At 37.8% G+C, this 16,568-nt stretch overlaps 2 protein-coding genes across 2 annotated transcripts; both read right to left on the minus strand.

Annotated features, from left to right (window-relative positions):
* Positions 1-246: 246 nt before the first annotated feature.
* LOC126801542 (methylsterol monooxygenase 1-1-like) lies at positions 247-1,883 on the minus strand. The gene is made up of 5 exons (XM_050528925.1): positions 1,554-1,883; positions 1,117-1,439; positions 573-720; positions 432-464; positions 247-330 (listed from the first exon to the last, which is right to left on the minus strand). Exons 1-5 carry the CDS (start codon positions 1,881-1,883, stop codon positions 247-249), a joined length of 918 nt encoding a protein of 305 aa, XP_050384882.1.
* A 7,939-nt stretch (positions 1,884-9,822) lies between these two features.
* LOC126803595 (uncharacterized) lies at positions 9,823-13,528 on the minus strand. The gene is made up of 5 exons (XM_050531378.1): positions 13,360-13,528; positions 12,540-13,041; positions 11,601-12,399; positions 11,095-11,467; positions 9,823-10,976 (listed from the first exon to the last, which is right to left on the minus strand). The coding sequence occupies exons 1-5, from the start codon at positions 13,526-13,528 to the stop codon at positions 9,823-9,825; spliced, it is 2,997 nt and encodes a 998-aa protein (XP_050387335.1).
* Positions 13,529-16,568: the final 3,040 nt, after the last annotated feature.

Consider the following 16,568-nt stretch of genomic DNA (forward strand, 5'->3'; position numbering starts at 1 on the left):
GATTTAGTACTCTAACAGTAGAAACCCACGGTAAAAGCTTTGGTGCTGTCAAACGGTAGAAACACTCTTAAAGGTGTTTTCCTTGATCATGTTCCGTGTTTATTTTCAAATAGTGAGTACACTAAAATGTCTTTTAATGGAAGCTGATCTGATTCATCCTCTAATCTTTAAACTAGCTCCTGCTATTTGGATCCACAAACATATCACTGATATGGTAGTAATCGACGATGGAGTTCCCCAAGTACATCACTGAGATTTCCGATCCTCGGCAGGAATGTGATATGGCTCCTCTTCTCGTCTGCCATCATCCTCGTGTCTCAACTTTGCCAGCTAGTTAGAGAACAAATGGTTATATTTGAGTTAATAACTTAAACGCACAATGGTTTCATAAACTTGGTGAATACATGTAAGTTTTATCACAAGGTACTTACATTCTCAAGAGCTTGTTTTCGGTACCTATACCCCTGAACATGTATGCAATTGGTGCATTAGTGCTATGTTTCAACATGTATTCTTAATTGGCAGTGTAACAAAATACGAGTGATTAGACTAGAGTGAGCTAAAGAAGTAACCTTATCAGTTCCATAGATGTAATCGCAGTAGGTGAACACTGATGCGAAGTTGCTCTGGCTTTGTTCTCCAACATAATGATGGTAGTCATGGTACTCTGCACCTCCATAAAATGGGATGTATTTTGAGGGACTCCAAGGAAAGTTGTACCTGAAAATTATAACTTTGTAAACACTAATAGTTTTTTTTTGTTGCAATCTTCCAAGAAATTTTTATTGTAGCCGAACTAGGTATGTGATGGTAGTCGCTAGTCGGAGAGGTCGAGTTTACCTACAGAAATACTATGATGGCTAGTAGATTGTGGTATAATTGCTACAGAAAGACGAGAAGGTGTTATTATGTTGGTCTGAATGAGGATACATTTCTCTTCTGCTTAACTTAATTTTCAAATAGCAAAGGCCATCTTTCATGAGTTTATAATTGAAGTAGCAAAAACTTTTCATAAGCTATCCTAAACTGAAAGTATCTTCATATGCTACTAATAAAAGCACATTTAAACAAAAAATTATTGTACAAAACAATTTCAAATGAGTTCCAAACCCTTACCCGCTATGAGTTTCAATGGCCTCCATTTGTCGCAAAATGAACCATAACCAGTATGTGACAATGTGGCCGGGAACCAGTGCCGGTGCCAGAAATGCAGGTATTCCGAGGATCAAAATCTCGGCCCAATGCGCATAAGGTGCTGCAAGGCCAATCGGAGAAGCGTATTCATGGTGGATCCGGTGGATCTTCTGGTAGCCCCATTTCGAGTGGAGTAGCCGATGGATCCAATAATTTCCAAAATCCTCTATAATAAAATACACCATTATTTGCAAAAACACTTCCCCCAAGGATGGTAATGGCAAACTCGTCCGAATCCCTATCCACTATAGTAAACAGAAAATCAATATGATGAATCAAATCTCTATTTCGCAAGAATGAACTCACGTAATTACGCATCAAAAGCTTAAGCTATTATGAATATGTTAACAAATCATTACCTGGATGGTAGGGTAAGAAATCACTTGCAGAGGACCAACAACAAGAAGAAAGCTTCCCATGACATTCTTATAGCACTTGAACATGGTAGAGAAGGACTCCTTCACCTTCGGCTGAATCTTGTACCTGTCCATGTTCTTGACCCAGCCGAGGCCGATGAACACGTACGGCAGAGGAGCCAGAGTGTAGAACAACATGAGGAAGATGAAGTTGTGGTAGTGAAGGATGTAGTCTGGTTTGTGAGCCGAGTACCGGAACCATAGCTTCTCTGCAACACTGAGAGTTCTGCCGAGGGCTTCTTCTGCTTCTTGAAGGGTTTGGTAAGGCAGCATTGTGTTGGTGTTGGATGTACAAGTGTCAATAGTTGTTGAAGCTTGAATCCTTAAACCAAAAATGCATGATATTCGCAACAATGCTTAGCTCGTGTGCTGTGGAAAGAACCACAATTGAAGCTGAGTAGTCAGCAAGAAGCTAACAAACTACTATTTTGACCCGCTAAAAATATTAGGTCGAGTGTTTTTAGATACCCTTCATAGATTTCATACAATGATCAAGCTTATTTAGGGATGGTGGCATGAGGAGGGCAGATCAGAGGTTGAGGATTAAATAAAAATTCCATCCCCAAAGTCATTTTCTACCCTAGCACGCTCCCTCTACCCGTACCCGTACCCGTTGGAGATGAAGTTCCCATGCTCACCCCGATTTCTCGTTAGCATGTATATCTAGTAACTAACGTGTTAAGTACAGTAAAAATTTAGGAATTGAAATTTGCACTCCCCATTTCACAATCCACACACTTTATCTTATCTTTTCATAAGTTAAGTTTTGGTTTTTAGTAACATGTGTTTTGTCTCAACGTATAAAATTTAACTAAATAATAGTAATGCGAAGTGTGAACTGTAAAATTAGGATGCAAATCTTGATTCCCTTTAACTTACATGAAAATTAATATATAGATGTGTAATAGGCTTAGTATGTTATGAGCCATCATGTGAATATTCGTGCAAGTTAAACGGACTACATCTAACATCCATCGCTTCATATCTGTGACAAATTTAAACGTAAAGTTAAAGATCAATTTTCCTCAGTGTTGTCTCTTTTTTCCGATCGGTCCATGCACGTTGTTTTAATGACAACATCATGTGGTTGACTAGACGTAAGGAAAACATGTCTAATGTTATGTATCCGTCCATGTTCTATTTAACATTATCTATTTTATTTTATAGTTATAGAGTTGTAAATAAGGAGTCCTTCTTGGTTATAGATGACATTCTTATAGAGTTGTGGTTGATCAATTTTTTTTATGTTGATAGAATCCAGGAAGTTACTGACAACATTATATGGTAGGTTCAATCCCCGCTGCCAAGCCTCGTTGGTTTGTGATCTGTAAATTCTTCTACGGAAATCCATACATGAGGGTTGTGCGACAAGTACATATCTATCGCAAGTCCTTCATAATTAAGGTTGTGGACAGCTACGTAGCACGAAAGCTTGGCTTGACGACCGATTTCCGCTTCGGAAGCGGAAGCGCGACGGAAGCGCGATTCTGGAAAAAGAGGGTTTGGGAGCGGTGGAAGTGTTGGCTTCCGAACTAGAAGCGTGGCGGAAACGTTGGCTTCCAAATTGGAAGTGCGATTCCTTCCCTACCTCTATTTTATTAATCAATGTCTTGAGTCTCTTCTTGTCGTCTCATCTTCTTTCAATTTCTTTAAGCGATTAAAAATGAATAGCATCAATCGATTTAATGTGTCAGAGAGAAGAGGAAGAGCTGGGAAGAGATATGAAGAAAATCAAGATGAGACAGAGAGACAGAGAGAAGACGAACATTTTTTTTATTCAATTTCATCCAGTGATGTCTCTGACTTCCATGTGCCCAACACCTTCACACCATACCGAACCTTCTTTTATTTAAATTTTAAAAGGAATCTGTAATATTACTATAACAAAAGATAATTATGGTTTAGAAAAAAAGTTATTAATAGTTATCCAGTTATTTTAATTCTTGATAAAATAATTAAAAATAAAAGATAAAAATAGTATATAATATATATTTATTATTCCGACGCTTCTAAAACGCACCATTTTCTTTAATTTTTCAAAAAAAACGCTTCCGCGTTTTCAAACGCTTCCGCGTTTTCAAACGCTTCGCTTCCACGTACTCGCACCCGATTCCATGCATTCTAAGTGGACAGTGGCGGAGCTAGAAATTTAAGTTTATGGTGCACAAATTTTACATATAAAATAATAATGAAGATGGAGATTGAGTGTGATTCTGCTTAGGTGGTTGTTGCAATCAATAATAGAGGTATGGTGCCACTTGAGATTTGTCGAATCATTGAGGATTGTGTCTCTTATGTTAGATTTTGATTATTATATTGTTACGAGTACTAAATTTGGAGGATCTAACTTCTCATAGCTTTGTATTTCGATGTGTCAGCTCAGTGGGACCTGCACACAACATGTGTTAAGTCAAAAAGTCAGCGGTGCGCCAGTTTTTGATTCTCCGAAGCTTAAGTTAGTAATTCAGGAGATAACTCAAACTCAGGGATTAAGGACTTAGGAATACGTTATCTTTTTAAGTGATCTACGTGAGCTTTTAATAGACACATTGGGAGAAGTGTTGGGCTCTCCCTTCAATGTGAGAATGTGAACCGGCACAAGATGTATTTACTGTTTCGGCGAACCGCCTTAGGCGGCCTTAATGGCAAGGTTTAGGTTGGAGATGTAGCTACTTTGCTAGCTGTCATGGCACCTGGCGTCACCAGGTTGCCGGTCACCGGTCCAGTGACCAAAATCATAGGAGATTTGACCGGGAATTACCCCGTTCAGGGGGAGGTGTTAACATGTATGATTTGGCATGTGCACCGTGAAGCTAATTGTGCAGCTGAGACATTTTCCAACCCATGTGCTATTGTGCCATAATTTCCACATTGTCGCACACTCCGTCTTCAACTCATGGGTTACTGTGCTAGTGTGCGAGAAGTAGCCTAAAATGGCTAGAAATAGCCTTTTCGGGCTACTTCTAGCATACTAGCACATGTGGGTCCCCCTTAAAACTATTTGTTATTGTTGTTTTGGTGAATAAGTTCATAAATACATATCAACATTGTTTAGTAAATATATATTTCAGTAGTTGAAAAATAACTATATTTTTTTTTTGTTAAAATAATATACTACAACACTAAACTCGAATTAAATTTGTATTTTTTATATGTAATAACTCCTTAAATATACAACACATATAAAACTAATAATTTTTAATGAACTAACAAAAGGCACTTATTAAAACTAATAACTAAATTACAAATAAAAGCGACAAATAATAATAATTTAAAATAGAATGAATAATTTCCAAGTTTTCTTATGTATAATTAAAATACATGCAAATGACTATTATTCAGATTTATCAACTGAATCACTAAATAATCATGATATTAGTATGTTTAACCATTAAATATAATTTATGAATTTGTAAGTAGATAAGTTGTCATGTAATTTTAATTTTAATTTTAATGAAATAAAGTTTCTAAATTTTAAATTTTCATAATACATTTATTAAATTTATACTTTATTAGAGTAAAATTGTAATTAAATGATAGTATAAAAATTAAAAGATACAAAAAACATTTAAAAAATATTAAAGGGTATATTGTAACACACTTGGGTTAGAGACGGTTTATGTCAAATTAATGAATAATGTTGATTTAATGTACCACAATGTATCCAAAAGACTACAAATACCCTTTGGGTTTGAGAATGCCTAATAGATTAGCGCACTTCGCTAGTAGTGGTCATGTTGTTGACCCTCCTTTGTTTAGTGCTCATGTGTTCTTACAGGACATTATTTTTCAAGATTAAGATTCATGTAACGCTTTGGGCCAGCAAGGTTTAGGTGCTTTGCCCTTTGTTTGGTTTCAATATTATGCTTAATAATACTCAAATTTTGAGGTCTTCTTAATCTCAACCTCTTTAAAAAATAATGAAGATGAATATGAAAAGACTTGAAAGCTAACAATTTACAAAAAGACTTCAAATGCGACTATTTTATAAGAAGCCCTTTAAACAAAAGTTTTTTTTCTTTGAAACAATTTGGATATAAAATGTTACAAACTTGATTATATAAGATTCGAGATAATGACCTACTAGTCTAGAAGAATGGATAAAGGCACCAACCCATCATACTAAACCATCATTTGTACTGAATGTAAAAGAATATATAAATAATCTATTGGTGCACGGGAGGTAGTAGGCGCCTACGTGCGTCCGCCTTTGTACGTGAGTTTGCCCTAGCGATGGTGGTTAGCGTAATCAAGCTCTCGTCTAAACGTTTTGTAACAAAAAAAGGTAATTCTTATATTTTCTAATTAGGCATGTAAATTGTCTCAATTAATAAAGATATTCTGCTCATAGTTTCTATTGATACCCACCAAAACGTCACTTAGATAAATAAAAATAATAGGAAATAGACAAAGAAAATTAAACCATATAGCAAAAACAAAAAATTGCCGCCACCAAATCAAACAAAGTTCCAACCACCTGGGATATGGTGGGGTGGAAAACTCTATCTTTGCAAGCCACAAGGTATGGAGTTCGAAACTCCCTAAAGGCCTGGGTGACCAGCTAGTGGAGGCCCATGCCAGGTATGTGCCTGAATTGTGGTGTGTTCTCCGCGGCTTGCAAGAATTAATCTGACTTTGGTGGGATATCCTACATGGGTGTGTGTTGCGTAACTTAATTAACGGCTAACCTCAATAAAAAAAATCAAACAAAGTTCCAACAGTGTGGGCAGTGGAAACTGCCATTTGTCAATACTTGTGTCAGGGATGGTGGTGGTGGCTGGTTGTTAGCCGCATCTGATAGGACCTACCGTCGGACAGTAAGTGTTCCGGTGTCCCGGCTCCGAGTGCCGAGTAATATCAATGGTCCCTGACCCATCATGGTTTATTTACATATATACCGTACGTTTTAATTAGCTGAAGAGCCTACATGCATTAGGTATCTACACATCATTATCTTCTATCTTTGATAGCCTACATGCTCAGAGCCTCAGAGAGGGGATCTGATCTTGTATTCCCATTCAACAAGACGATGTATAGCCATTCCCAGCCACACATTTGAGTTTGGACATTCAATGGATCGAAGATAATCTATCAACTGTATATGACACATTACCGACATCGCCACAGGAACAGCTGGGACGATCATTCTAGCTAAAATAGCAAGTTACTGTAGTTGGCCTTTTTGCATGACAAGTTGACTAGTAGAAGGCTCTTTTCTGAAACTGACTGATCGATCGAAGGTGTTAAGCAGAGTTGGGTGCTTGATGCAAGGCAAGAAACCCTAAATTAATAAAGTCATTGATGTGGGTTTGGTTCACGGAAATATTTGTGGTTAGAGGTTGATTTTGCTCATCTATTTTGTTACTTTTTTTTTTTGAGAGAAGCGTTTGAGAAAATTGTTATTTTGTTACTAGTTAACATCCTGAAATCTCCCTATTTACACATCAATACCTTGACAATTTCGTATAAAATATGGAATGTTAATTTGTTAATATTTCTCACATACAAATGATACAATTCAGCTTTTCACCCATCAATACCAACTAACACAATGTTAGAGTCTGATATCACCGTGTCATCAACTCAGGTACATAACGCAGCGGATTCAGACCCTCAAAGTCTGCAACCCAAGGATAAAAATAATGATGCACTTAGCAATTCATGAAACAATTAATAAGCAGCTTTGTTAGAGGCTTCACCAAATAGTAGCATAATATGCTAAATTAAACGAAAGACATTATTTTGTTGGACTTTGATTTAAAGCACAACACATCCTTAAATTCACCTGGACTAAACTGCTCTCCCTTCACAAGGTCACAGGCTTGTACTCGTACGAAGGCCATGACAATTCGAAATTAACAAGAAAAACCAAACACAATTAAGATCCAAATCAACCCGAATTGCAATAACATCATTCAGAGGGATTCAGTGACTGTGTGACAGGCCAGCATTTGAAGGCCTAGTGCAAAATTTAAAATGAGACTTACATAAAATTAATTATTAACAGAAATTAGTATTTGATTTTTCATTGAAATTTGGCTCTAAATTAGCATTTTTATTGGCTAAAATTTGTGGTTCTTAAATAAAAAATTATCAAGAGCACATTTAAGATATGAATTGGTTCACTATTTCTTCTATTTTTTTATGAGTTTAGTAGATATTTTCTAGTGGGAGCGAGACATTGAGAATTCTAGAGATAATTAACAAAAATATGATTGTGGGGGGTTTCTGGTGTTTTTACGCAAATGTTAAATTAAGGTATTAAATTATCGATTAAAAATTATAATATATGCTTATTTAGAAAAAAAATTAAAAAAAAAAGTGTGAGTGTTGAGTCTTCAACCCTAGACGTTTGTAAACTAAGCTAAAAAATGTAAGCTCTCTTGCCAACATGACATAAATGCATAATATGCATAAGATCGTTTTAATCAATATTTATTGGAGTTTTAGATTTTAGTAAAATCTGACTTCGGAACCTTCTTCATGTGAGGGGGCCTTGTGTGACTGCACCAGCTACACTCCCCGTGGCCGGCCCTGCTGGGTGAGTCAAACCTAAGTAAGAGTTCGAAGCGCTATCATGGAAAAATATGGAAACCAACTGCAGTCTCCCAACTGTAATTGATTGCTTTGTTCTTAATCGAAAAAATTAGGAATCTCATTGTTTTTTTTTTATCAAAAGGAATCTCATCGTTGGATGCACATATGTAGATATGTTGCTTTTTTTTTTTGGATCTTCACTGCATGTTTGCTTCTTTTTGGACCAAATGCAAAACTTGCTAATCTCCACTATTATAACTCGAAGCCCTCCTTTGGTGATAACTTCACCAAAATATGAATTTGTTAGAAATACTCATGTAAGAGAAAATATAACCTGAAGTAATAATATACGGGAGGGTAAAAAAAGTAAAAAAAAGAAGGAAAGATAAAAATTACAAGAGATAAAAAAGGAAAAGTTGAGGCGAAGACACCCGTAGGTGTTTCGTTTGCCGTCTTTAAGATGCTTTGAAACAGAAAGCACTCGACACCTTCATAGATTCCCAAGAGCTTCAGAAAGGTAACGACCTCTCCGAGCTTCTCAAAGCCATTCAACACTCGAGGCTTTCGATTGTGGTTTTCTCTAAAGACTACGCCTCTTCTACATTGTTCTGTCTTTACTTTCTATGTACTTCAGCCCTTCTGTGGGTTTATGTGGTGTTGTTGTATGGTTTGAGTTTCATGAATGAAAGTCTACCTTCTATGAAGTGGATCCTTCCCATGTTCGCAAGCGCAAGGAAAGTTTTGCATAAGCTTTTGCAAAACATAAAAGCGATTCCAAATTTCCAATATCAACAACGAAGAGTTGGAGAGTTGGAGAGCTGGAAGTCTAGTGTAACCAAAGCCATTAATTTATCCGGCTACGACCAGAAATTATCAGTAATGTTTTTCACACTTTTACTTAATTAGTCTCTAGCTATTTGATTCCTGCTCATATACGCATAGAACTTCATTACTCTAGTGTCTACGTACTTTATATGTTTATAAAAAAAAATATTTTTCCATTATGAATTAAGTCCTAATGATGTGTTCATAATTTATGGAACTTGTGTGATTTTCTCGATCACTGCGGCATTAGTTGAGCTCAGGTCGATCGCCTATCCTCCCTAATCTTAAGATCGAATAGTAAACTCACAGGGATGATAACAAGTTTTTTTTTTTTGGTAATGAATACTTCATTAAGGAGACCAGCCCGAGAAAAGCCCAAAAAGAAAAAGACTAGCACGAGCAGAACAGCTAAGCTACATCCAGGATAGGCACAGTTCTGCTACATGCAGCAAAAAAAATAGATTCCGACCAAATCGCCATAATCAAATTACAACAACTCGAGGGCAAGGGGAGGCCGTCACTTTGAAGAACCATAACCAGGGACGGTGGTGGCTGTGAAGCCCATCGCAAAGGATCCACATATCCATTCCCATTCGCAGCTGCTAGATGAGCAACCTGATTAGATTCTCACGGAATCCATTCCCATTTAATATTGTCATTATTAGAGTACTTTGATCTGATCTATAGTATGACCAGATGAGTTCGCCAATCCACTTTCTGTCGATTATGAATCAATTCATCAACCACCTCACTCGATTCAGATTCCACCACAAAATTCTGAAGATGAAGAGATTCGGCCAGGTCCACACCGGCAAGAATAGTCATTGCTTCAGCTTCCGTGATTGATCCGCTAACATCTTAAAGCTAATCTCCTCAACAACAGCACAAGTTGAATCACTGATAATAACACCGATGACGCATTGACATTGATTTTAAAACTTCCAGGACATGGAGGTGTCCAAATGGGAGGGATGCTCAATCTCTTCCCAGAGTACAGAGAAGCAGCAGTAAACTCACTAATCAACGAGATAACAGATCTCATTGTGAAAATAGGGTCAGGTGTTTTCTTTTGGTACACAAAAAGACAACGGTCCTTCCAAATCATCCAACACAAAGAGCTGATCATGGTGAGAAGGTAAGGAATATCCTTCATGTTGCTAGATTGTATGATGGCGAATAACCACCGATCAAAAGTAGTTACTCTTTGCTTGTCAATGATGAAACCTAGTAGAGATGCAAACCATACTCCGTCCACCCATGGGCACAGTAGAAGGATATGTTCAAGAGATTCGTCAGCAGTAACACACAAAGGACACACATGGCTAGATAAAATCATTCTGGAGTGTAGGTGTTGCATTGATGGGGCAGTGCCCACAAAAATTCTCCACATGAACATGCAAATCTTAGGCAAGGTATTAATTTTCCATACTGCTTTCCATATCTTACTGTCAATAACATGAGAAGTGCTAGTACGAGTCAATGAATAGGAAGAGTTAAGTTCATGAAGCCAATGGTAGGCAGAAGCAACTGAGAAGTGACCATTCTTGTTTTTTGACCAAAGAAACCTGCCATCACCTCCCTGGACACCAATAGGCATAGATGAGATACGAGCAAGATCAAGTGGGTGGACAAAATGCTCAATTTTCCTTAGATCCCATGATCTAGTATTCCAATCAATCAGTGAGCTAACAGATGTAGGGGAGTGATCAAGAATAGGGACAGTAGTACTGATCATGGATATATTGGGAGGAGGGAGCCATGGATCCTTCCAAATGTTAATAGATTTGCCAATGTTGACTTGCGAAAACCCTTCCTTCATAACACACATCCCTTGCTTCCAAAAGGCTGGACCAGCCCCATGAAGCTCTGTAGCCCTTCTTAGCCTCCAAAAAAGAGCAAAATAACGGCCCTTCAAAACACGAACCCACATAGAATCTGGCTCTTGTATGATCCGCCAACATTGTTTAGCAATAAGAGCAAGATTAAATTGTCCCATCTCTGAAACTCATTCCATCATTACCTTTAGGAAGACACATAAATTCCCAATTTTTCCAGTGTATCTTGTTTCCAGTAGCACTCTCCCTCCACCAAAAATTTCTAATGATGGAATTAATCTCATTACAGGTCCCTACTGGAAGTTTAAAGCAACTCATGGGGAATGAAGGAACGAAAAATGCCACTGATTTGATAAGTATCTCTTTCCCAGCCAAAGTAAGATTTGTTTGCTTCCATCCATCTATTTTCTCGTGTATTCTCTCTTTAATAAAAGAAAGAGCCACACGTTTTGATCTACCCCATAAGGAAGGCATTCCCAAATAAATTCCCGGATTGTAAACCTTCTTAAAGCTAAGAAGTTCACCCATTAGGAAAGCCATCTGTCTTGGGGTGTTTGGGGAAAAATAGATGCTAGACTTCTCCCTATTAATCATCTGTCCAGAGGTTGTACAATATTCATTGAGAATCTGTGCTAGACTTTTACAATTTTTAAGAGTACCCTTCATGAAAAAAAGAGCATCATCTTCAAAGAACAAATGAGATAGGATAGGACACCCTCTACATAAGTTGACTCCCAACATAGATTTCTCACTGACCACTTTTTGAGATTTTACAAGAAAGGACTTCACTTACTAATAGAAAAATGTAAGGGGAGAGAGGATCCCCCTGCCTCAATCCCCTTGTAGACTTAAAGAAAGATCTCGGCTTGCCATTCAATACAATAGAAAAAGAGACAGTCCTTACACAAGACATAACCAACATAATCCATCGAACATCAAAGCCAAAATGAAAAAGTGTAGCCTCCAAAAAATCTCGCTCAATTTTGTCGTAGGCCTTGTTCATATCAAGTTTAAGACCGAACTCGTGGTTACGACCTTCCCTTTTTAGCTTTAGATAATAATAAGCCTCATGTGCAAGTAGGATGTTATCTTGAATAAGCCGGCCAGGCACAAAGGCATTACGGTTTTCATAGATGAGAGAGGGGAGAATCAACTTCAAGCGGTTAGCCAACACCTTGGATACGATCTTGTAGGAGTTATTACATAGACTAATTGGTCGAAAATGACCAGTCATTTTCGGGGAGGGAACCTTGGGGATGAGAACAATATGTGTTCTATTTAACTCCTTTAAGCAAGCATTGCCATTGATGAAATCATGAGATGTCTGCCAAACCACCTTTTGTACAATATTCCAGTACTTATGATAGAAAAGTCCTAGAAAACCGTCTGGGCCAGGGGCCTTTAGAGCACCAAGTTGATGAGTAGCAGCACTAATTTCATCAAGAGAAATACTAGCTAATAGATCAGAATTCATTCTCGGAGTGACAAAACTAGAAATCCCAGTTAGGGCATGACCCCATGATCTAGAACAAGCAGTAGTAAAAATATTCTGGAACTGGCTCTCAAACTCACACCGAATTCCATCCTCACCACTGATCCAAATACCCAGATCAGTTTGAATATTCAGAATCTTATTTCTCTGACGTCTCTGAATAGTAGAAAGATGAAAAAAAATCTAGAGTTGGAGTCTCTAGATTGCAACTATAGAATTCTAGATCTTTGTTGCCAATACTTCTCCTCCCTAATCCATAGAGTATTAATAGATGACTCAAGCTCCAGTTGTCGATCAGAGCTAATAATATGATTGCAAGTTTGGATCGCATCCAATTCCAATAGGCATTCTTTGATGAGTTCCCTATTACACTTGGGATATTTCTTTTTTCTCAAACTAGAGAAATAAGATTTACACTTCTTCAGATTAGATACCAAATTTTCCATGTTTGAAAGGGCTGGATTATCAGTCCAGCAATCTTTAACAATGAGCTCAGCATCCATCTCCTCAGCCCATGTGGACTCAAAACGGAAAGTGGGCTTCCCCTTCCGAATAGTAGGCTTTGTGCTGAAAAGTAAAGGGTTATGATCTGACCCAATACGAGTCAAATGGGTGAGAGATGAGTTTGGCCATAGAACCAGCCAATCTTCATTAACCAGAGATCGATTAAGTCTCCCGTGTAGCATGATAACTCCATTTTCCTTTCGAGCCCAAGTGTACGCTTGGCCCTTGAAACCCACATCTATCAGTTGACCAGCCTCAACAAGTGTTTAAAGGTGATTATGATGAGAGGAAGACCAGTAATTACAACCCTCTCGTTCGTGAAGAAACTGAACCTCGTTAAGATCCCTAATGAGTAGCCAACAACCAGTTTTATGTGTAGCATAATCCGCCTATTTCTCCCAGAACTCCAACTTATCCTCAAAATATGGAGGATCATAAATCCAAGAAATACTAACTCCCTGCTCAAAATTAGGACCATATAGAATATAATCAATATGAAACTTAGAATGAGTAATAAAATCAATATGAAAATCAGATTTCCACCATAAGTAAAAACCTCCAGCAGTATAAATCGGATCCACATAGAAAGAATGGTGATAGCCCATGTTAGTTCTAAGATCCTCTATATAATCTCTTTGCTGATGGATTTCAGATAGGAAGATAACATCAGGATTAAGTGAAATGGTGATCTCTCGCAGAGTGCGAACTGCCAAGTCCTTCCCCATACCTTGGTAGTTCCATGAGAGAAAACTCATATCTTCCTTGCGGTTGTAATAGGCCAGCCGCCACCGCCATGGGGGTGGGATAGATCCCCCTCTCTTGCAAACTCGCAAGATTTGTCACCCACTACCTCTTGTACTCTAGATATTGCATTCATAATAATCTTCCTACCTCTACCACCACGGCCTCTTCCACGTCATCTGCCCCGAGAGGAAGAGAGAGGTAGACTAGTACCCAAGTTCTTTTGTTTCTTGTTGTGATATTCACCCTCAAAGACAACCTTTTGCTTTCTCTTCCTCTTTATTGTCGTCGGAGCATGAGTCCCTAGGCACCAGTGTATCCTCCATAACATCTTCACATGGAGGGCTGAGAGGGGAGGAATGTCTAATTTCCTCAATATATACTTTATGAGGAGGAGAAGGAGAGCTATCTTCAAGTTAGGTGGGATTTGGGGAAAATGGGTTTTTTTTCGGAAATATTCGGTTATGTAGTCAAAAGCCCATGGAGGTATGACTTCCGGGTCAGCCCAATTCAATTCTTGTATCTTCATACCCCCAAAAGTCTGCCTTAGACTACCATTTTTGTAGATGGCCCCATGAGCCTCAGGGTTGAAACGGTCCGGACCACCAATATGGGGCTTTGGTCTAGGCACCACAACGGTTGTCATCTTACATTGGCTAGGTCCAAAAGACATGTCCACATTAAATGTTGAGACGTGTGCCCTCTCGGATTCATTGCCCGACACACTTCTCCAAATCTTGCGATTTGAAATTGGCTCCCTCTGATTATCTACTTTCCGGCGAAAATGCCGGAAGTAGGATAATAAGGAAACACCAATGGAAAAGATTTGTGATGTTGTTGAGTATGAAATACTTTATGTGGAAGCTCAGCAATCAGTTCCTTAGTATAGGTAATTCTAAGTTGTGTGAGAATAGGATTCACCCGGAATTGGCATCCAGTCACTTGGTGTCCCAACCTTCCACACTGAAAACAAAAACGCTTCAATTTCTCGTAACGAAGATGAACTTTCTTTTTGATATTATCACCACATGGCCATTGTATAAACATGGAAAGTGGTCTGGAGGAATCAAAATCCACTCTCAGTCGGAGATACCCTTTGTTCCTAATAACCTCTGGGTCTTCCACTTCAAGAACTGAACCGATCATACACCCCAATTTCCTACCGTTAAAAGCTTATAAAAAGCATTGTAGAAGACATCTTAAAGAAGTTGATCCGCATCACACCAAGTAAAACGAATGGCTTGATTGGAATGGAGTCTGAGATGTGAAAATACAAAATAGAACAATATCGAGTAATAGCAGCGGAATATGTAGATAATTTTTATTTTTTTATTGAATAAACGATATTACAATAATTACACATTAATAAATAATAATACTATTTTTAAAAGTAAAATATTTCTTACTTGATAGTCACAATCAAGTATGAAACAATCTCACTAAGATCGTTGCTTTAAATGTTGATACAAGCTCACTAAGATCGTTGTAATCACATGTACGTCGACTTCACTAAGCTTGTCGATACTGCCACTAAGGTCTTCACTGGAGTCACTAAGATCTCCTAGCACTAAACTCTTCTTTTTCGTGAAATTCTTCTCTTTTGTTTCACATATGCACTCTCTATCCGTGTCTCCTTCCATAGCCAATCTACTGCCTATATATGCTCTTATACCTCACGGAAAAACCTCTCCTTAACCCTAGTACCAATATGAATTAAACCCAAATTCCCTTCCTAATACAACCCTAGCTAGGTAAGAAAAAATCCATATGAATATGGAATGCACCTTTTAATATAAATCCCTTGTCTATAACAATTTATAATCACCATTTAACTAAATATATTTGAAGACATATTGCCAAATATATATTGAACTACCCTTGAAGAAACAATCGGAACAGATTTCTATGGTAGGAAAAACAAACCATAATCTTTTCCTAGTCCAATTAGGAAACAACTTCAATTTTCCTTTTGCATATCTACTCTTCATAACTTGTTCTCCACACCTTTGGATCTTCATCAACTATATGGAAGCCAATATATGTACTTTCAGAATGAAATGGATTCGCTATTGCAACTGAGAGTGGATGATTTTCGCATTGCATCCAATATGGGGTATGGGCGGGCGGGCGGCATTGGCAAGTCAACCATCGCTATAGCTGTTTACAGCAAAATCAGTCCACAATTTGAACACAAGTGCTTTCTTGATAATGTAAAGGAGGGCTTCCTTGCAAAAAGTGGTGGGAGTACAAATGCTTGAAGACCTTCTATGTGGAATTCTGAAGGTAACCGAATAACCGATTGACGCACATTGGATGGGGGCCTGAATATGATGCGGGAAAGACTAGGTGAGACAAAAAAATTCTTCTTGTTCTTGATCATGTGGACAAAATAGACCAAATTGATACCTTGATCGGTGAGAATCCTTCATTTGGTGGTGGGAGTAGAATCATTATAACAACTAGAGATAAAAATGTTGGAAAATTGTTGGAAAAACCATTTAAAACCAAATTTTAATTGATTAATTAAATTAAGTTAAACTTATAATTAATCAAAGATGAACATAGATTTGAGTTCTCCATAATGAGGGCTACAAGATCATATGTTTGTTTGTGTAATTTGGTTTGTGGGTGAATAAGAAATTGTCACTCAAAGATGGCTACTTAGAATGAGGGAAATGTAATTGTCCCACATTGGAAAAGAGAAGTGTTGAAAAGCCTTTATATAGAATCCATTGTGTATGGATTGTAAAGTGTGTAATCCCCATTATACCCTCTCGCGCACGCGCAGGGGGGGTGCAAATCCTAGGTCGCAAGGGAAATTCGTGTATGCCCGTGCGACCTGCGGACACGAATGCAACACCGAATTGAGGGTCGGAACGCAGATTCTTTTTGCATTTCCGAAAATTCGGTTTTGACTTTTCAAATTCTCATGACTGTTCAAATTCTTCTTTTGTAACAACTGAGTTATTGTGTGTTATGGAGAATTATAACAGAATTGAAATCAATGTTTGTAACATATGTAAC

Source organism: Argentina anserina, chromosome 7 (assembly GCF_933775445.1).
Source record: "Argentina anserina chromosome 7, drPotAnse1.1, whole genome shotgun sequence".
Classification (NCBI taxonomy): domain Eukaryota; kingdom Viridiplantae; phylum Streptophyta; class Magnoliopsida; order Rosales; family Rosaceae; genus Argentina; species Argentina anserina.